The sequence below is a fragment of the Schistocerca gregaria genome, chromosome 11 (genome assembly GCF_023897955.1).
Source record: "Schistocerca gregaria isolate iqSchGreg1 chromosome 11, iqSchGreg1.2, whole genome shotgun sequence".
NCBI classification, from domain to species: Eukaryota; Metazoa; Arthropoda; class Insecta; order Orthoptera; family Acrididae; genus Schistocerca; species Schistocerca gregaria.
In genome coordinates, this window is record NC_064930.1 from 60,711,849 (window position 1) to 60,733,694 (window position 21,846).

The following is a 21,846-nucleotide window of genomic DNA, read 5'->3' on the forward strand; positions in this document are numbered from 1 at the left end:
CCAGCTCGCGCTATTCGTCCACGACACTCAGAGGGCCATAGACTTGGGTTCCCAGGTAGATGCCGTGTTTCTTGACTTCCGCAAGGCGTTCGATGTAGTTCCCCACAGTCGTTTAATGAACAAAGTAAGAGCATATGGACTATCAGACCAATTGTGTGATTGGATTGAGGAGTTCCTAGATAACAGAACGCAGCATGTCATTCTCAATGGAGAGAAGTCTTCCGAAGTAAGAGTGATTTCAGGTGTGCCGAAGGGGGAGTGTCGTTTCGAGAACATACCTTCACTGGGGGATCAAGCAGTATATTGCTCCCTCCTACGTATATCTCACGCAGAGACCGTGAGGATAAAATCAGAGAGATTAGAGCCCACCCAGAGGCATACCGACAATCTTCCTTTCATATGAAACTTCCTGGCAGATTAAAACAGTGTGCCGGACCGAGACTCGAACTCGGGACCTTTGCCTTTCATGGGCAGAAGTAAAGCTGTGAGGGCGGGGCGTGAGCCGTGCTTGGGTAGCTCAGCTGGTAGAGCACTTGCCCACGAAAGGCAAATGTCCAGAGTTCGAGACTCCGTCCGGCACACTGTTTTAATCTGCCAGGAAGTTTCAAATCAGCGCACACTCCGCTGCAGAGTGAAAATCTCATTCTGTAATCTTTCTTTGCACAAACAATATGAGACTTGAATAGAAGGGAGAACCGATAGAGGTACTCAAGGTACCCACTGCCACACACTGTCAGGTGGCTTGCGGAGTATGGATGTAGATGCAGATGTAGTTGCTGGTTTGTGTCTTTTGCCTTAGCCTCTCCAAGGCAACATTAAACAGAATAGTGACCTCATCCTTTACTTTTCTTACTGTTCCTCTCAAAGTCATTTGAACCAGTCTCATAAGTTTGGTGGGTACTCGTGCCTGCTTGATTTCACTGCTAACTTCAAATATCGCGGATGGACTTTTACAACAGTCGCATCTGTGAATTACACTCCTAGCTGTATATCATTCACTATGGAATAATAAAACGACTATGAAACATGCTCTCCAAGGATACGTTAGAACCAATGTTGGCTAATACAGCGTGATTAACGAATTATCATTATATAGTTGCTAGGAATCAAACAAACCTTTTACCATTTGTGCTGGTCTTCTCTGTATATGGTCAATATCCCTTGTTAGTCCTATATGGTATAGGTCCCATACACTTCAGCAATATTCTAGAGGCGTTCGCATGCATGATTTGTATGCAATCTGGCATGAGTGATTTGTAAGCAATCTCCTTTGTAGAATGATTGCACTTCTCCATTATTCTACCAATAACCCAAAGTTTGCCACCTGCTTAACCCATAATTGAGCCTATGTGATCATTCCATTTCATATCCCTACAAAATATTGGTATTTGTATGAGGTATTTGTATGAGTTGGCCGATCCCAACAGTGACTCACTGATATAGTAATAGAGTACTACATATTTTGTTTTGTGAAGAGCACAATTTTACCTTTCTGAACATTTAAAGCAAGTTGATGGTATCAGCACGTGACAGTATTTATGCAGCTATTGACAGTATTTATGCAGCTACCCTCAGACAGTACTTCATCACTGGTAACTGCATCATTTGCAAGAAGTATGAGGTTACTGTTAATATCGTCTGCAACGTCGTCAGCATACAACATGAACAACAACGGTCCCAACACAGTTTCCTGCGGAGCACCTGAAGTTAGTTCTACATCTGACGATGGCTCTCCAACCAAGACATCACACTGCCTTCTCCCAACCAAAAGGTCCTCAGTCCAGTCACAAATTTCACTTGATACCCCATACGGTGGTACTTTTGACAGTAAGCATAGAAAGGGTACCGAATCAAATGCTAGTTGTGTTTCACATGATCGATGTTTTTGGTTCTGCGCACCATGGAGGTTCACTCCCATTATGAACTGCAACTACCGGGTATGTATCTATCCAGTGCATGCGCAACTACTCATTTAAACTCGAGCTGTAGTTCCTCTGCATGCTACAGCCCTGTGCCGAAAGTTTCAAGTTCTTCATCGAGCTATGACAATGCTGATTTCTTATTTAGTTTAGTGGACATATATATCTTTTTGCTTGTTTCGGTTATACGTAGTAGCTTGGTAATCATTGTTGCCATAAACACATCATTGTTACTGATAACAGTTTTGATGAAGACATCCTCAAAGAGGTCTGGTCTGTTTGCTGTCATTAGATTCAACATATTTTCATAATGAGTAGGGTTCCTAAATATCTGTTCTACGTACACTACTGGCCATTAAAATTGCTGCACCAGGAAGATGACGTGCTACAGACATGAAATTTGACCGACAGGAAGAAGATGTTGTGGTATGCAAATGATTAGCTTTTCGGAGCATTTACACAAGGTTGGCGCCGGTGGCGACACCTACAACGCGCTGACATAAGGAAAGTTTCCAACTGATTTCTCGTCCACAAACAGCAGCTGACCGGCATTACCTGGTGAAACATTGTTGTGATGCCTTGTGTAAGGAGGAGAAATGCGTATTATGACGTTTCCGACTTTGATAAAGGTCGGATTGTACCCTATGGCAGTTGCGGTTTATCGTATTGCGACATTGCTGCTCGCATTGGTCGAGATCCAATGACTGTTAGCAGAATATGGAATCGGTGGGTACAGAAGCACATTGGATGCGTGTATTCATCATCGCCATACTGGCGTATCGCCCGGCATGATGGTATGGGGTGCCACTGGTTACACGTCTCGGTCACCTCTTGTTCGCATTGACGGCACTTTGAACAGTGGACGTTACATTTTGGATGTATTACGCCCGGCATGATGGTATGGGGTGCCACTGGTTACACGTCTCGGTCACCTCTTGTTCGCATTGACGGCACTTTGAACAGTGGACGTTACATTTTGGATGTATTACGCCCGGCATGATGGTATGGGGTGCCACTGGTTACACGTCTCGGTCACCTCTTGTTCGCATTGACGGCACTTTGAACAGTGGACGTTACATTTTGGATGTATTACGACCCGTGGCTCTATCCTTCATTCATTCCCTGCAAAACCCTACATTTCAGCAGGATAATGGACGACCGCACATTGCAGGTCCTGTACGGGCCTTTCTGGATACAGAAAATGTTCGACTGCTGCCGTGGCCAGCACATTCTCCAGATCTCTCACCAACTGAAAACGTCTGGTCAATGGTGGCCGAGCAACTGGCTCGTCACAATACACCAGTCACTACTCTTGATAAAAAGTGGTATCGTGTTGAAGCTGCATGGACAGCTGTACCTGTACACACCATCCGAGCTCTGTTTGACTCAATGCCGAGGCGTACCAAGGCCGTTATTACGGCCAGAGGTGGTTGTTCTGGGTACTGATTTCTCAGGATCTAAGCACCCAAATTACATGAAAATGTAATCACATGTCAGTTCTAGTATAATATATTTGTGCAATGAATACCCATTTACCATCTGCATTTCTTCTTGGTGTAGCAGTTTTAATGGCCAATAGTGTAGTTTTTAGAGCAGGCATTTTGTAATGTTTCACAGAATGTCTTATCATGCCCTCCACTAATAAAACCGTAATTTTCCCAATTATCTGTTGGATGATTAAAGTCTCCTCCAGTGATTACTGTATGATTGGGGAACTTACATACAAGTGAACTGAGGTTTCCCTTCAAGTTTTCAGTTACATCAGATCAGTCTGGTGCGTGATACAGAATCCAATTATCATTTGATGCCCATGTCTCATGCTGAATCGTGGCCGAACAGTCTCATACACAGCTCCAATTTTAGTCTCATTGGATATAAGTTCTTGACTACTATGACAAATACACCACCTCTATTTCCCATTTGCTCATCCTCTTGATATACACTCCAATTTTCCCTCAAAGATCGCGCTGATATCGATTTCAGCCACCTTTTTGTACCTAGCATTATGTGTGCTTCACTTCTTTTCAGGGTCCCCATCTGCTCTGGCACTTTGTTGTGAATACCTCGGTGGCACTTTACCTTTATGATTTTAACACTCTTACCTGTGGGAGGCATTTCTTTTGATCTTTCACTGATACTTCAAGGTTTCTTACAGCTATCGTTATCTGGATTGGATGGAGAGTCACCAAATCTGAGAAACCATTGTGTGCACCCCACACACAGTCACCTACTTGAGCAGCAGGCTCTGACGTGTGGTGCACACCTGACCCATTTAGGGGGATCCTACAGTTCCCAACTCTATGACACAAGTCCAGAAAGTTGCAGCCTAGCTCGTCACGGAACCTTCGAAGTCTCTGGTTCAGTCTCTCCACTCAGCTTAGATCCAAAGGGCCACAATCAGTTCTGGGGACAATGCTACAAGACATGAGCTTTGCTGAAACTCCATGCGTAAGGATGGTCTTCTCAACCTGCTCTGCCAGTTGCTACAATGACCGAAGAATGATCTCGAAGGCCAGGTGACGGGCATCATATATCCCACCATGTGCCACAGTCTGCAGTTGGTTGCACCTTGTTCCCTGAATGGCTTCTGGAATAGCCTCTACAGCATGCTGAATGAGGCCCACAGGTGTACACGCTGAGGGCACCTGGTGCCCTTCCCTGTCCCTTGGTGCCATTTCCGTAAGGGCTACCATCATTCACCTTACATTTGAACTGCTGACGATTAATGAACACATACCTGTTGCGTTTGCCTCCTCTTGATACAACACAGGTTTTCCCAAAACAGGTGAAATGAGTCGCACTAGCTCAGTTTCGTTTTCAATGAAAGGCAGCACCCAAGACTTGTTGGTCAGTGGGATTGGTATAACACCCTGGGTCCTTCCGGGTCCTCATCCACCCTACACAGGATGTCTAGATCTACCACTGACAAGCCACTCCCATTCAAGTGGACAATTAGTGACAGACTGTGTTCTTCCCTCAAAGGAGACAGGATCCACATGAGAGGATAGTACTAGAAGGACCTCTGGTAACAGTATCACTGGTACACGGCTCCAGGAAGCTCTTCCGACACACCAGTTCGCAGGAGCCGCCAATCGTTTGACAGCAGTCAGGGCAATTTCCAGCTGCTTAGAATGTCATCCAATTCATCCCGTGTTGTATGTGTTATATGTAGGCTCTCATACACTTTTAGTGCACAAAGAACCTTCAAATTAAATATTTCCACATCTAAGTTATTCTATGATGATTCTCAAATGTTACAGTAGTATTTCCATGTCTAAACTACGTAAGGGGTATTGTCATTTCAATCTCAGGAAATATTATTGATGGTTCATAGATCGACGTGTCATCTCCTATCATATCAACAAGTGTATAGGGTGCTCCATTGATCGTGAGCGGGCCAAATATCTCATGAAATAAGTGTCAAACGAAAAAACTACAAAGAACAAAACTTGTCTAGCTTGAAGGGGGGAACCAGATGGCACTATGGTTGGCCCGCTAGATGGCGGTGCGATAGGGCAAACGGATATAGGAACCCCCATTTTTTATAACATATCGCGTAGTACGTAAAGAAATATAAATGTTTTAGTTGGACCACTTTTTTCACTTTGTGACAGATGGCGCTGTAATAGTCACAGGCATATGGCTCACATTTTTAGACCAACAGTTGGTAACAGGTAGGTTTTTTAAATTAAAATACACAATGTAGGTACATTCGAACATTTTATTTCGGTTGTTCCAATGTGACACATGTACCTTTGTGAACTTATCATTTCTGAGAACACATGCTGTTACTACAGCCTGAACACCTGTAAATACCACATTAATGCAATAAATGCTCAAAATGACATTTGTGAACCTCAATGCATTTGGCAGTACGTGTAAGGACATTCCTCTCAACAGCAAGTAGTTCACCTTCCGTAATGCTTGCACACGCATTGACAATGCGCTGACGCATGTTGTCAGGCGTTGTCGGTGGATCACGATAGCAAATGTCCTTCAACTTTCCCCACAGAAAGAAATCCGGGGACGTCAGATCCGGTGAACGTGCGTGCCATGGTATGGTGCTTCGACGACCAATCCACCTGTCATGAAATATGCTATTCAATACCGTTTCAACCGCACGCGACCTATGTGCCGGACATCCATCATGTTGCAAGTACATCGCCATTCTGTCGTTCAGTGAAACATCTTGTAGTAACAGCGGTAGAACATTACGTAGGAAATCAGCATACACTGCACCATTTAGATTGCCGTCGATAAAATGGGGGCCAATTATCCTTTCTCCCATAATGCCGCACCATACATTAACCCACGAAGGTCGCTGATGTTCCACTTGTCACAGCCATCGTGAATGTTCCGTTGTCCAATAGCGCATATTATGCCGGTTTACGTTACCGCTGTTGGTGAATGACGCTTCGTCGCTAAATAGAAAATCTGTCATCGTCCCGTAGTTTCTCTCGTGCCCAGTGGCAGAACTGTACACGACGTTCAAAGTTGTCGCCATGCAATTCCTGGTGCATAGAAATATGGTACGGGTGCAGTCGACGTTGATGTAGCATTCTCAACACCGACGTTTCTGAGATTCCCGATTCTCGCGCAATTTGTCTGCTACTGATGTGCGGATTAGCCGCGACAGCAGCTAAAACACCTACTTGGGCATCATCATTTGTTGCAGGTCGTGGTTGACGTTTCACACGTGGCTGAACACTTCCTGTTTCCTTAAATAACGTAACTATCCGGCGAACGGTCCGGACACTTGGATGATGTCGTCCAGGATACCGAGCAGCATACATAGCACACGCCCGTTGAGCATTTTGATCGCAATAGCCATACATCAACACGATATCGACCTTTTCCGCAATTGGCAAACGGTCCATTTTAACACGGGTAATGTATCACGAAGCAAATACCGTCCGCACTGGCGGAATGTTACGTGATACCACGTACTTATACGTTTGCGGCTATTACAGCGCCATTTATCACAAAGGGAAAAATGTGATCCAACTAAAACTTTCATATTTCTTTACGTACTACACAAATATGTAATAAAAATGGGGGTTCCTATTTATAAAAAACGCAATTGATATCCATTTGACCTATGGCGGCGCCATCTAGGGGGCCAACCGTAGCACCATCTGGTTTCCTCCTTCAAGCTAGACGAGTTACGTTCTTTGTAGGTTTCTCGTTTGATGCTTATTTCATGAGATATTTGTCCCAGTCAATGGACCAACCTGTATTATCACCACCACACACACGTGTTCAGTTTCTCATACTGAATGACGTATAGTTTCCAATGTAATTCATAGATGTGAATGATAAACTTGTTCACAAACGGTTTTTTGAACTTCGCAATGAAAAAAAAGCTGGCACCATTTTTACACAATTCAGATAAATTTTTAAGTATGTGATGTGTTTTTTATAGGTAATTCAGATGTACAGGTACGTTTAAGCTCAGCTTAGGAGAAGTTGCATTGTAACTGCCTGTTTCAGTATGATGGAGGCTAGAACACTAACCTCTGACTGAAGGGGAGTTATGTAAACAACGCAACTTGGTGTCGTTTTTAAAGCATCGTTTTAGTACTCCACTCTGATTGGCTAGAGACGAGTGGACAGGGTGTGGGTGTATGAAGCACAATTGAGCTAGTTCCCTATCTTGGATTTTTTTGAAATTTGTGTATTGAAACTACGTTCTGATTGGTTAGCTCCACTCAAATGCTTCACTGTGGTTTGTTGGAAATGGGAATAGGAGGCTTGGGCATAACGAACAGTTGAGATAAGTCTTGGATTTTTCTGACTGTCTGGAAATAGCGAGGAGGGATGGATGTATCTGTGTGTGGGTGGAAGGGGTTGGAGCTTGTACAGCTCACATGGTTGGCGGTCGACTTTCCTAAGATCAATGTTGATGAAGTGGTGGTTCGACTCCCGCTCGGCATGGCAGTTGAGAGGTAATATCAGTTTAAAAAAAGTGTATTTGCATGAAGTTTGACTACTTACTCTTTCTACTTAAATTTGAACACTAGAACAAAGATATTTGAAATTATCGACAAGTAAATGTATTAAGGCGTAGAGTTCTCTTGAAAATATATCTCTGTCACGATTTGCAAAATCCCTTACACACGCAGACTGGTAAGGTTCCCGGAACTACTTTGCACCTCGACGCTTCGAGAGGCAGGCCCCATCACAGAGGCAGACCCCATTTTGGCAGTTAAACAGCATAGGGGTGAGAAACTGCTAATGTAGGCAGAGCAAATAGTGTAAGTGCAAATTTCTTGAGTTTCCTTAGAATTTACAAAAATGAAGGCTTCAGTAGGAGTCGAACGGTCCGCATCTCGTGGTCGTGCAGTAGCGTTCTCGCTTCCCACGCCCGGGTTCCCGGGTTCGATTCCCGGCGGGGCCAGGGTTTTTCTCCGCCTCGTGATGGCTGAGTGTTGTGTGATATCCTTAGGTTAGTTAGGTTTAAGTAGTTCTAAGTTCTAGGGGACTGATAACCTAAGATGTTAAGTCCCATAGTGCTCAGAGCCATTTTAACCAGGGGTCGAACTGTCGCCTCATACACTCAGCTCGAGTGGTAAACACTTCAGGACCAAAAAAGTCTTGCATCAAGCACCTGCACACAGGTACACCAGGTACACTTCTGGAAATGGAAAAAAGAACACATTGACACCGGTGTGTCAGACCCACCATACTTGCTCCGGACACTGCGAGAGGGCTGTACAAGCAATGATCACACGCACGGCACAGCGGACACACCAGGAACCGCGGTGTTGGCCGTCGAATGGCGCTAGCTGCGCAGCATTTGTGCACCGCTGCCGTCAGTGTCAGCCAGTTTGCCGTGGCATACGGAGCTCCATCGCAGTCTTTAACACTGGTAGCATGCCGCGACAGCGTGGACGTGAACCGTATGTGCAGTTGACGGACTTTGAGCGAGGGCGTATAGTGGGCATGCGGGAGGCCGGGTGGACGTACCGCCGAATTGCTCAACGCGTGGGGCGTGAGGTCTCCACAGTACATCGATGTTGTCGCCAGTGGTCGGCGGAAGGTGCACGTGCCCGTCGACCTGGGACCGGACCGCAGCCACGCACGGATGCACGCCAAGACCATAGGATCCTACGCAGTGCCGTAGGGGACCGCACCGCCACTTCCCAGCAAATTAGGGACACTGTTGCTCCTGGAGTATCGGCGAGGACCATTCGCAACCGTCTCCATGAAGCTGGGCTACGGTCCCGCACACCGTTAGGCCGTCTTCCGCTCACGCCCCAACATCGTGCAGCCCACCTCCAGTGGTGTCGCGACAGGCGTGAATGGAGGGACGAATGGAGACGTGTCGTCTTCAGCGATGAGAGTCGCTTCTGCCTTGGTGCGAATGATGGTCGTATGCGTGTTTGGCGCCGTGCAGGTGAGCGCCACAATCAGGACTGCATACGACCGAGGCACACAGGGCCAACACCCGGCATCATGCTGTGGGGAGCGATCTCCTACACTGGCTGTACACCTCTGGTGATCGTCCAGGGGACACTGAATAGTGCACGGTACATCCAAACCGTCATCGAACCCATCGTTCTACCACTCCTAGACCGGCAAGGGAACTTGCTGTTCCAACAGGACAATGCACGTCCGCATGTATCCCGTGCCACCCAACGTGCTCTAGAAGGTGTAAGTCAACTACCCTGGCCAGCAAGATCTCCGGATCTGTCCCCCGTTGAGCATGTTTGGGACTGGATGAAGCGTCGTCTCACGCGGTCTGCACGTCCAGCACGAACGCTGGTCTAACTGAGGCGCCAGGTGGAAATGGCATGGCAAGCCGTTCCACAGGACTACATCCAGCATGTCTACGATCGTCTCCATGGGAGAATGGCAGCCTGCATTGCTGCGAAAGGTGGATATACACTGTACTAGTGCCGACATTGTGCATGCTCTGTTGCCTGTGTCTATGTGCCTGTGGTTCTGTCAGTGTGATCATGTGATGTATCTGACCCCAGGAATGTGTCAATAAAGTTTCCCCTTCCTGGGACAATGAATTCACGGTATTCTTATTTCAATTTGCAGGAGTGTATATAGCACGGGTGTTGACAATACATTCATATCTTGTAACAGACCTAGATGGAAACTGTCGAAAAACTGACGGTGGAAAGACGTCAGCAACTACCTTGCGCGGCACTGTAAATCACGGAAGATCTGCAACTGGACATCCACAGAAGTTTTTCAACCTGGTTCTTCGAATTAGACTATAGTCGACGTGGTCAGTGCATAAACATGTACTAGACGGGCCCCAGTATTAAACTTACCTACAATTCTGCTAACACCTGAAGTAAATATCTCGTAGAACAGGTTGAAACGATAGAGGGAGTGCAGTGCGTCCGCGAGGCCGAACATTTGTGATGCCTCCGGCTGGCGCTCCTCGCATAGCGCACTGAAGCTTCTGCGAAAGGAGGGGTGCTCTTGGTGGAAGGTGAGAAGGTCTTCATTCAGTACAGGACGCCTGTAACATACAAGTGATGAGGTTCAAATTTAAAAAAAAAATTAAGTCGACATGCCATATGGTGGACACCGTATGCTTTAATGTGAAAATACCCAGAATGAATTTACACTCAACAGTGGAGTGTTCTCTGATTTGAAACTTCCTGGTGGGTAAAAACTATGTGCAAGACTGGGACTCGAACCCAGCACCTTTCCCTTTTTTTTGGCTAAAAGTCTTTTATAGTGATGAATTGCAATAAATAGCCAAGTTATACAATCAGTAATGCAGAGCTTTACCTCCACTAACAGAAGCTTCAAAATATATAGTTCATTCACAAATTTAAAAAGTTGACTGTACCAGTGTATATTCTGTATCAACAAGAAAATTGTGTGTGTGTGAGAGGGGGAGGGAGGGAGGGAGAGAGGGAGAGAGAGAGAGAGAGAGAGAGAGAGAGAGAGAGAGAGAGAGAGAGAGTGAGAGGCTTGCAGAACTTTGCTGACCTGCTGACAGGGTAGTCAGCAGCAGCTCACCTGCCATGCTGCAACCGCACACACGTCAGCAGAACGAGGCCCCAGCAGCCCTGCACCTGCTAGCAGGTTGGCTGACACGGGGGCACTCCCAAGTGTCAGTGAGCAGTCTACATGAAACTTGGGGGGGGGGAGGGGGGCAGGAGGGAGGGTAAGGGGAGGGGGGAGGGGGGGAGTGTGTAGAGTAGTTAAGATAATGCAATACATACATTTGTTTGCGGTCAATTTCACTTCTAAAGAGTAGTACACACCCCAGGAAGTAGGATATTACGTTTGGAGGAAATGTCTTCGAAACGACGACATATTAAAAATGTTTCCCTTAGAACAGTCGATATGTAGCTGGCGAAGAGTTCTCGGGCTTCCAGCCGGGTGGCGGTGTCTTCATACTGCGACGTTTCGACGAGTGACATACTCGTCATCTTCTGGCGAAGTGCCGAGACTTTGCGGATGCCGGTCCCTTTATACCTGCGACGTGCCCCCCACCACCTGGCCGCGGGAGGCCGGGTCAAGAGGAGCCGGCGGGCGGCGTGGAGGGGGAAGCGGGTGCGCCGTTCGTGTCTCCGTCACAGCATTCTGATCGCGTCTAGTGACCTGGACGGTTCTTGGTGCGTTCCTGGCGTATTACGGCTAATGCTGGATTCCAGGCCGCGCTCAGTTGATAGCCTTCGTCCCTGCTCACAAGATTCTCGTGGACCCGAATTTCTATTGATTCTTTAATGACGCTATCCCAATAGCTCCCAGCTCGGCACATATGTAATTAATATTCTTGAAAGCGGTGCTTATCGAATTTTGTACTAATTTCAGCTTTCACAGAATACCATTACACGCAATTTGGGTGCATAGATCCTGAGAAATCAGTACCCAGAACGACCACCTCTGGCCGTAATAACAGCCTTGATATGCCTGGGCATTGAGGAAAACAGATCTCGGATGGTGTGTACAGGTACAGCTGCACGTGCAGCTTCAACACGATACCACTGTTCATCAAGAGTAGTGACTGCTGTATTGTGACGAGCCAGTTGCTCGGCCACCATTGACAAGACGTGCTTGCCAGGGCAGCAGTAGAACAATTTCCGTATCCAGAAAGGCCAATACAGGACCTGCAACATGCGATCGTGCATTATCCTCCTGAAATATAGGGTTTCACAGGCATCGAATGAAAGGTAGAGCCATGGGTTGTAACACATCTGAAATGTAACGTCCACGGTTCAAAGTGCTGTCAATGCAAACAAGAGGGGGTCGAGACGTGTAACCGATGGCATCCGATACCATTACACTGGGTGATAAGCCAGTATGGCGATGACGAATACACGCTTCCAATGTGCGTTCACGGCGATGTCGCCAGACAGGGATGTGACCATCGTGATGTTGTAAACAGAAACTGGATTCATCCGAAAAAATGACATTTTGCCACTCGTGCACCCAGGTTCGTCGTTGAGTACACCATCGAAGGACCTCCTGTCTGTGATGCAGCGTCAAGGGTAACCGCAGCCACAGTCTCCAAGCTGATAGTCCATGCTGCTGCAAACGTCATCGAACTGTTCGTGCAGATGGTTGTTGTCTTGCAAACGTCCCCATCTGTTGACTCAGGGATTCAGACGTGGCTGCACGATCCGTTACTGCCATGCGGATAAGATGCCTGTCATCTTGACTGCAAGTAATACGAGGTCGTTGGGATCCAGCACGGCATTCCGTATTACCCTCCTGAACCCACCGATTCCATATTCTGCTAACAGTCGTTCGATCTCGACCAACGCGAGCAGCAATGTCACTAAACGATAAACCGAAATCCGACGTGATGTCACGAATTTCTCCTCTTTACACGAGGCATCACAACAACGTTTCACCAGGCAACGCCGGTCAACTGCTGTTTGTGTATGAGAAATCGGTTGGAAACTTTCCTCATGTCAGCACGTTGTAGGTGCCGCCACATGTGCCAACCTTGTGTGGATGCTCTGAAAAGCTAATCATTTGCATATCACAGCATCTTCTTCCTGTTGGTTAAATTTCGCAACTGTAGCACATCATCTTCATGGTGTATCTACAACATAAATTAAAGAAGGTTTCAAGCTACATACATCCAGGAGTAATAAAGCTGGTTTCTGAATTACCATTTTTGGAAAATAAACTGTACATAGTTTGCAGTCAGAGTATTTTCGACATAGCTAGTTAAAATACCTGAATACTCATCATGTTTTTGGTTTTTGGTTTTCAGAAATCACTGCAACCAGTCACCTTTTATGTAGATGTATTTTATTTTAACCATGACCGGTTTCGAGCTGCCTAGCAACTCATCATCAGATGGTATATACATTCAGTGCTTTTTTGTACCCATTGTGTGGGTGGTTGAGTATCTGTGGCTAGACAGAAACGAGAACAAATAATCGCTACATGTGGTACAGTAATACGAAATATTTACAGCATAATTTATGTTTAACGTATAAGAGCAAATAATCACTACATGTGGTACAGTTACACGAAATATTTACAGTGTAATTTACGTTTTGAGGTGTTACTTACAGATAAATCTTTCTGCAGGTATATATATCTCTTTTAGGAGGTATTCTTGAAACCATTGTTGTTCTTGTTTTTCACAATTTCACAAGTTAAAACTTTCTCTAGATGTATATTACTTTTATGAGGCACTGTTGGAAACATATATCTTGTTTTTCGTAATAATCGCTGAACACACTTAGCCACAGATACGAATACAGGATTTACACATTATAAACAAGCCAAAGATTGCAATATAACTACAGTATCAAAGATTTCAAGTTGACCAGAGACATTATTAGTCATCACTCACACTGACAAGAGATTTGTCTTTATTACATAGAAAATAAATGTAAATTAGCTTAAACTAGTAAAATGTTTATTTATAAATTAACTGTGCAATTTTGACAGGTATATAAAACTAGATTTTTTACATTATATTTCAGTTACATTCAAGATTATTGGTATTGAGAGTATTATGACAGCTAATTTCTTGCTCCTTCCATTGGCTGATCTTGGCATATGATGTCTGGGATGAGAAGGTTGATGGTTAACTTAAAATAATAAGTAATGCTGGTATTTGATAGGGTGTGGAAAAGGAGTTGGCGGTGGGGGAGGGGGTATAGGAAAATAGAGGGGGGGGGGAGTTAGAGGGTGATGTGGAGAGAGAAGAGAGCTGAAGGGGGGGGTTGAAGGGGGGGTGGTGAAGGGGGGGAGCTGAAGGGGGGGCGGGCAGAAGTGGTAGAAGCTTTTATGTGTGTGTGTGTGTGTGTGTGTGTGTGTGTGTGTGTGTGTGTGTGTGTGTGTGTGTGTGGGCCATTTGTTTCTGAATGATTGTTTAGTTTTTTAAGTTCAAAGAATCTTTAAAATTATGAAAGAAGGAGTTATTCGCCAATTCTGTCTGCTCATTTAAAATGGTATGTGGGGAATTATCTTTGTGGGTAAAAATCTCTAATTGTTCGAGAAGATCCATCTTGATTCCCTTGTCTACAGTGTGTAGGATTTGAAGGTTAGTTTTAATGTCTGTTATGGAATGTTTATTATCTGCTAGATGGGTAGCAAAAGTGGATGTATTTAAGTTGTTTAGGCGAAGTGCATCAGTGTGCTTTTTGTATCGGATCTCATAATTTCTACCTGTTTGCCCTATGTAGTAGCAGGAGCAGCTGTCACATCTTAATATATATATATACCAGATTTTTGGTAGGGTGTGCTGGCTCTTTTGGTGTTGTGGACTATTTTGTTCTGTATTTTGTTGTTAGTGTGAAAACTTATTTTGACATTATGTGGTTTGAATAGCTTAGCAAGTTTGTATGAGATATTGCCGAGAAAAGGCATACAAACGAATTTGGTTTCTTCTGCTACTGAGGTCTGGTTTGCTGGTTTTGCTTTGTTAGATATAATGTTTTTATCTAATTTTTCAATTATGCTTGGGTCATAAGCATTGTTTGATGCTATTGTTTTTAATATATTGATTTCATTAATTTTTGCAGTAGGATCAGCTTGAATCTTGTTGATACGGTTAAGTGCTGATTTGAAAAAAGCTAGTTTATGCTGATTTGGGTGGCATGATGTATTGTTTATTATGACATCTGAAGTGGTGGGTTTCCTATATATCTGAAATTTATGTCTGTTGTTGTGATGTGTTATGTTTAGGTCAAGAAAATAGATTCCTTTTTGGGTTTGGTGTTCTACAATGAACTGTATTTTGGGGTGAACATTATTAAGTTTACCAGCTAAGGCCTCAATTTCAGTGGCTGTCCCATCATATAACAACAGGGTGTCATCAACATATCGTTTATAATAAATGATTTTGTCTGTTTCTATTAGGTTTGCTTTAAAGAATTTAATTTCGAGATCATTAATGTAGATGTCAGCAAGAAGGCCAGCTAGACTACTGCCCATTGCTAGACCATCATGTTGAAAATATATTTTGTTGTTGAAGGTGAAGTAATTGTGGGACAGCACTAATTCAAGTAAATCCATCAGCTCATAGATTTCCATGTCACTTAACTTTTTATGTTGTAATAAGTTATTTTTTAATATTCGAAGTGTGTCTATTATAGGTATGTTTGTGTACAGGTTGACAATATCAAGGGATGCAAAGTTAGCTGCATTGGGAATGGAAATTTCTCTTATACTGTCAATCAAATCATAGGTGTTTTTTATGGAATAATTGGTTGGGAATGTATAATATTTCTTGAGTATTTCATGCAGTTTTTTAGTCACTTTGTACCCTGGGCTATTTATGGAATTCACAATCGGGCGTATCGGGTGTCCATCTTTATGAATTTTAGGTTGTGATCTAAGCTTTGGTGCTGTAGGGTTCATTATAACACATTGTTTGGCTTCAATGGATGTCAGCAGAAAGTTACAATTTCTTAACATGTCTTTTATTTTAGCTTGGTATTTGGGAGTGGGGTCAGATTTCAACTCAGTTATGTTGTTATTCTTGAAAAATTCTAGGGTTTCCTTAATGTAATCAGACTCGTACATTATCACGGCTGTGCTTCCTTTGTCAGATTTAACAACAAGGGCACTTCTGTTTGTTAGCTTTTTGTTAATTTGTTTCAGTGTTGCTGATTCATCATGTTTATTATTATGGAGCCTTTGTGCATCTATGTTTTTCTTATTATTTTGTTTGCATCATGGGCTAGAGCATTTTGATCATTCTGATCTAGTTTTGATGCTATACAGGCTATTTTGGTGTTAGTTATTAGGTCTTTAACACTGTTTTAATCAAGTTTTGTGGCAATATTATGTTTAAGTCCCTTATTTAACAAATTTAATTCTGTGCTATTGAAATTAATGCTTGTTGTGTTAACTACTCTCTCAAAGAATTTATGTTGCATGGGAGGGCATTCATTTGGAGGAATGGGGGATTTTTTGGCAATCAGGAGTGAGAGCTTTTCTTTTTGTTTATGTGCAATTTTCAACTTCTCTTTATCCACATTTAGTTGCGTTAGATCTAAGAAATTCGTGATTTGGCTTAGAGTGAGATAGTTGCTTATCTCTAAGTGCAGCATGTAGATGTCCCTGTTTAACAAGTCTTTTCGTTTATAATGTGATCCAATTTCATTTTTGATCCATACAATTTCACATTTTCTCTTGGCTGCCTTTTCTCGGCAATATCTCATACAAACTTGCTAAGCTATTCAAACCACATAATGTCAAAATAAGTTTTCACACTAACAACAAAATACAGAACAAAATAGTCCACAACACCAAAAGAGCCAGCACACCCTACCAAAAATCTGGTATATATAAATTAAGATGTGACAGCTGCTCCTGCTACTACATAGGGCAAACAGGTAGAAATTTTGAGATCCGATACAAAGAGCACGCTGATGCACTTCGCCTAAACAACTTAAATAGATCCACTTTTGCTACCCATCTAGCAGATAATAAACATTCCATAACAGACATTAAAACTAACCTTCAAATCCTACACACTGTAGACAAGGGAATCAAGATGGATCTTTATCGAACAATTAGAGATTTTTACCCACAAACATAATTCCCCACATACCATTTTAAATGAGCAGACAGAATTGGCGAATAACTCCTTCTTTCGGAAGTTTAAAGATTCTTCGAAATTAAAAAACTAAACAGTCATTCAGAAACAAAATGGCCCACACACACACACACACACACACACACACACACACACACACACACAAAAGCTTCTACCACTTCTGCCCGCCCCCCCTTCAGCTCCCCCCCTTCACCACCCCCTTACATCCCCCCCTTCAGCTCTCTTCTCTCTCCACATCACCCTCTAACTCCCCCCCCCTCTATTTTCCTATACCCCCTCCCCCACCGCCAACTCCTTTTCCACACCCTATCAAATACCAGCATTACTTATTATTTTAAGTTAACCATCAACCTTCTCATCCCAGACATCATATGCCAAGATCAGCCAATGGAAGGAGCAAGAAATTAGCTGTCATAATACTCTCAATACCAATAATCTTGAATGTAACTGAAATATAATGTAAAAAATCTAGTTTTATATACCTGTCAAAATTGCACAGTTAATTTATAAATAAACATTTTACTAGTTTAAGCTAATTTACATTTATTTTCTATGTAATAAAGACAAATCTCTTGTCAGTGTGAGTGATGACTAATAATGTCTCTGGTCAACTTGAAATCTTTGATACTGTAGTTATATTGCAATCTTTGGCTTGTTTATAATGTGTAAATCCTGTATTCGTATCTGTGGCTAAGTGTGTTCAGCGATTATTACGAAAAACAAGATATATGTTTCCAACAGTGCCTCATAAAAGTAATATACATCTAGAGAAAGTTTTAACTTGTGAAATTGTGAAAAACAAGAACAACAATGGTTTCAAGAATACCTCCTAAAAGAGATATACATACCTGCAGAAAGATTTATCTGTAAGTAACACCTCAAAACGTAAATTAAACTGTAAATATTTCGTGTAACTGTACCACATGTAGTGATTATTTGCTCTTATACATTAAACATAAATTATGCTGTAAATATTTCGTATTACTGTACCACATGTAGCGATTATTTGTTCTCGTTTCTGTCTAGCCACAGATACTCAACCACCCACACAATGGGTACAAAAAAGCACTGAATGTATATACCATCTGATGATGAGTTGCTAGGCAGCTCGAAACCGGTCATGGTTAAAATAAAATACATCTACATAAAAGGTGACTGGTTGCAGTGATTTCTGAAAACCATTTCACACCACAGTCGCTGTGTTCCACATCCACAATGGATAAAAGTCTTACTCATCATGTTGTTGTTGTGGTCTTCAGTCCTGAGACTGGTTTGATGCAGCTCTCCATGCTACTCTATCCTGTGCAAGCTTCTTCATCTCCCAGTAACTACTGCAACCTACATCCTTCTGAATCTGCTTAGTGTATTCATCTCTTGGTCTCCCTCTACGATTTTTACCCTCCATGCTGCCCTCCAATACTAAATTTGTGATCCCTTGATGCCTCAGAATATGCCCTATCAACCAACACCTTCTTCTAGTCATTGACCATAATGCCCTACTGCAGAAATTTGACCAATTAGGAAGTAGAGGTAGATCCAACGAGTGGCTCAGGACATACCTATGTGGTCGCAAACAGGTGGCTGAAGTGGAATATACTGACCATAACAGCTACTACTATTCAGGATATGAAAATGTGAAATATGGCGTCCCTCAAGGATCAGTATTAGGACCTATTCTGTTTCTCCTCTATCTCAATGATCTTATGCACAACATGTATTGCCAAACTACACTCCAATTTGCAGACGATTCAAGCTTCCTTATTAGTGGTAAAATAGAAGAAAAACTAATAGACTCTGCTATCCAAACAATGAACAGTGTAGAACAGTGGTTCAGCTATAACAAGCTAATTATAAACAAAGAAAAGACAGTAGCACTGAACTTGTATAATGTAAAAGGAAGACACCACCCAAACATACAAATAGAACTATAGTACAGTTCTTGAAAGTGTTGACAGCACAAAATTTCTGGGACTCTGGCTCCAGAACAACACAAAATGGGAGGTACACATTGAACATTTGCAAAGAAAACTAAGCAAAACCTGTAACATGATACGGATCTTAAAAACTTGTTGCAGCAAAGCCAGCCAGTTACATGTATACCACTCCTATGTGCATTCTGTAATTAAATATGGCATAATCCTCTGGGGCAATGCAATAACAAATAAACTTTTCAGGATGCAAAAGAGAATATTAAGAATTATTGAACGGGTAAACAATACGAAATCATGCACACCCATATTAAAAAAACTGTCAGTTCTTCCTCTTCCTTGCATTTTTATCTACGAAACATCAGTTTTCATCATACAATATATTGATAGACACCCAAATATCTTATTAAAAATGAAGATATACAGGCACACAATACAAGGCAAAAATCTGACCTTCATATGAAACAGGTGAGAACATCATTGTGCCAAAAATGCACACTACGTACTGGGATAAAGATTTTCAATAATCTACCTACCCATATTGAATCAGCAGGTATTTTAGTTTTTTAGTCTACCATTTCACATAATTGTATTTTGTTAACTGAAACATAGTAGTCACTACTATGCAAAAAATCTGCAAATAAATGCTTAAATTATAACCTTTTCTTACACCATGCACATAAAAAGAACAAAATTTCTTCACATGATGTATACGTCAGAGAACACAGTATGAGAAAAAATACAACAGGATTTCAAATTGTTACAGGCGACTCTCTGAACATTCAAATTTTTATGAAGCATATCTCATACGATGGTAAGCCTTGGTGAAGATGATTGATTATTTACTAGTAGGCCGGCCGCTGTGGTCTCGCGGTTCTAGGCGCGCAGTCCGGTCGCAGGTTTGAATCCTACCTCGGGCATGGATGTGTGTGACGTCCTTAGGTTAGTTAGGTTTAAGTACTTCTAAGTTCTAGGGGACTGATGACCACAGATGTTAAGTCCCATAGTGCTCAGAGCCATTTACTAGTAACTGCAGCTTCATTATATTGTTTCTCAAGTAGAGATTGACATCATATCATTCAACACAACGGGATACGAAAATCTTCTCACAATAGTATTCGTTTTCCAAAATAAATTAACGGTGGGGGAGGGGGGGGGGGGTACTTTGCAAAATTTCAGATTATTACAAAAGTAGATTATACAGTTTCCAGGATCATTAATTGTGTACCAACTTTTATATTTGAAACATTAACTTACATGTATCATTGTTTCACAGGTATTCCCCCCCAAATCTAATATGCTACATTAGCTGTTAGGGTATGTTTTACCACATAAAAGTGAAACTGGGCACACACAAAAACTTGCGTTTTACATTGTTTTGCTCTCTCTTCACACCCGCCAAGTTACATCAAGATAGTTTACTGATGCTGGGAAATGTTGCCTTCTGAGAGTCAGTGGGTCTGTGACCAGACAGACCCCAGTGCATACAAGCATAACATATCTCAGTTGCTCCCTAGTGGTAACTATGCTCACCTTGTATAATTTATTTATAAATCTCGACAAGAAGTGCCATGTATTAACGTCAAATGATTTATGTGTTTCGTTTATTAATGACATATTAATTACATTAGATCTTTTAGACACATCTTTACTGCTCTTTAATAATGCACAATATCAGTGTTTTCTCTCCCCATCCCTTCTTTCTCCATTCCCTCCCTACCTATCATTTACGGTGCACAGCCCCACATTTTGCATACTTGGTTCGACAGAATGCTAGATGCCACAGAATGCCTTCGAAAGCACACTTTTCTACTGTTATCTTCGTTATGCAAATTTGACTATGTTCTTGTGTTTGATGAATTCTTATTTTTCATTACTTGTGGTTAGCCAGGTACTATTACATTTGAACTAATGGCAATCTATACAGTCAGAAAAATTGCAACACCCTCAGGGATAAGGTCATCTTATTGGCAAGCGAGGTGACACATAGGTCTTCTTATTGGCAAGTTAGATGAGACGTACGTCGTCATTGTAGGAGTACATGAAAACAAATTAAGACCAAATTAAACACACATGTCACAGTAAAAGGCACCCAAACAGTGTCATCATCATACTGAATATACTCCTCCCAGTTTGGTATGCATTCGCACATACAATCATATAGGTGCCGAGTGGCATCTTGCACTAAATTGTGCCAATTATCTTTTCTTCAAATTAATTAACAGTTCTGGCTAGCCATGGAGTATGAGCAAGTTCCCTCCTCATCAGGTCACACACATAGAGTGTATACGTGGACAAGGAAAAAAATTTCCCGGATTTTTCCCAGTTTTCCCGGTCAAAAATACAATGTCTCCTGGGTGAAAATACACTTTTTTCGTGTTAAGTGCCAGTATACTTTTCCTCAGAACTGTAAAACTTATCAAACCATTGAACCATGGTTTTATACACCGGCATAGAATTTCTCGGCACTTTACAAAACACAACTTAGGGGGGAAAACACGTTTTGGAAAGATCTGTGATCTACAACAATGTGGACGCAGCATTTTTCATTTTACGAAACTACAAATTTGAATTCCATTGTACACCACATGTTACTCTCCGAAGCACTGAAATCGAGATTGCGAGCCAGTGATAGCTCCTGTCACGTGATCTCACCAGGCGACGACGGTGGATATTGAGAGCATAGGATACGTGATGTAGTCAGCCAATAGCAACATCACTGTTTAGTGGCGTGAACACACAAACAGGAGGAAGTTAATGGTTTCATCGTACATTCTCGCAAATAGCTCATCCTGTGTAAAAGGAAAGGAAATTTACTTTGAAAGTAACGCTTTTCAAACCACCATTCGCAATATTTTCCCACGACCTGTTAAAAATAGGTTCATTTCAGCAGTTGGTGCAGAGAGTCAGGTAACAAGTGTCACCGCACTGGCGCAGCTGCAGGAAGCCCGCATGTTCGTATGAGTAAAACATTGAAAGAACTTACAGT

At 42.6% G+C, this 21,846-nt stretch overlaps 1 protein-coding gene across 1 annotated transcript in view; it reads right to left on the reverse strand.

The window, feature by feature from the left end:
- The window catches only part of LOC126295079 (uncharacterized), a 173,043-nt gene that overhangs the window by 11,511 nt on the left and 139,686 nt on the right, over window positions 1-21,846 (reverse strand). The window contains exon 6 of the mRNA XM_049987326.1: window positions 10,205-10,398. Within this exon, the coding sequence (XP_049843283.1) occupies window positions 10,205-10,398 (194 nt within the window). The remainder of the gene's footprint in view (window positions 1-10,204; window positions 10,399-21,846) is intronic.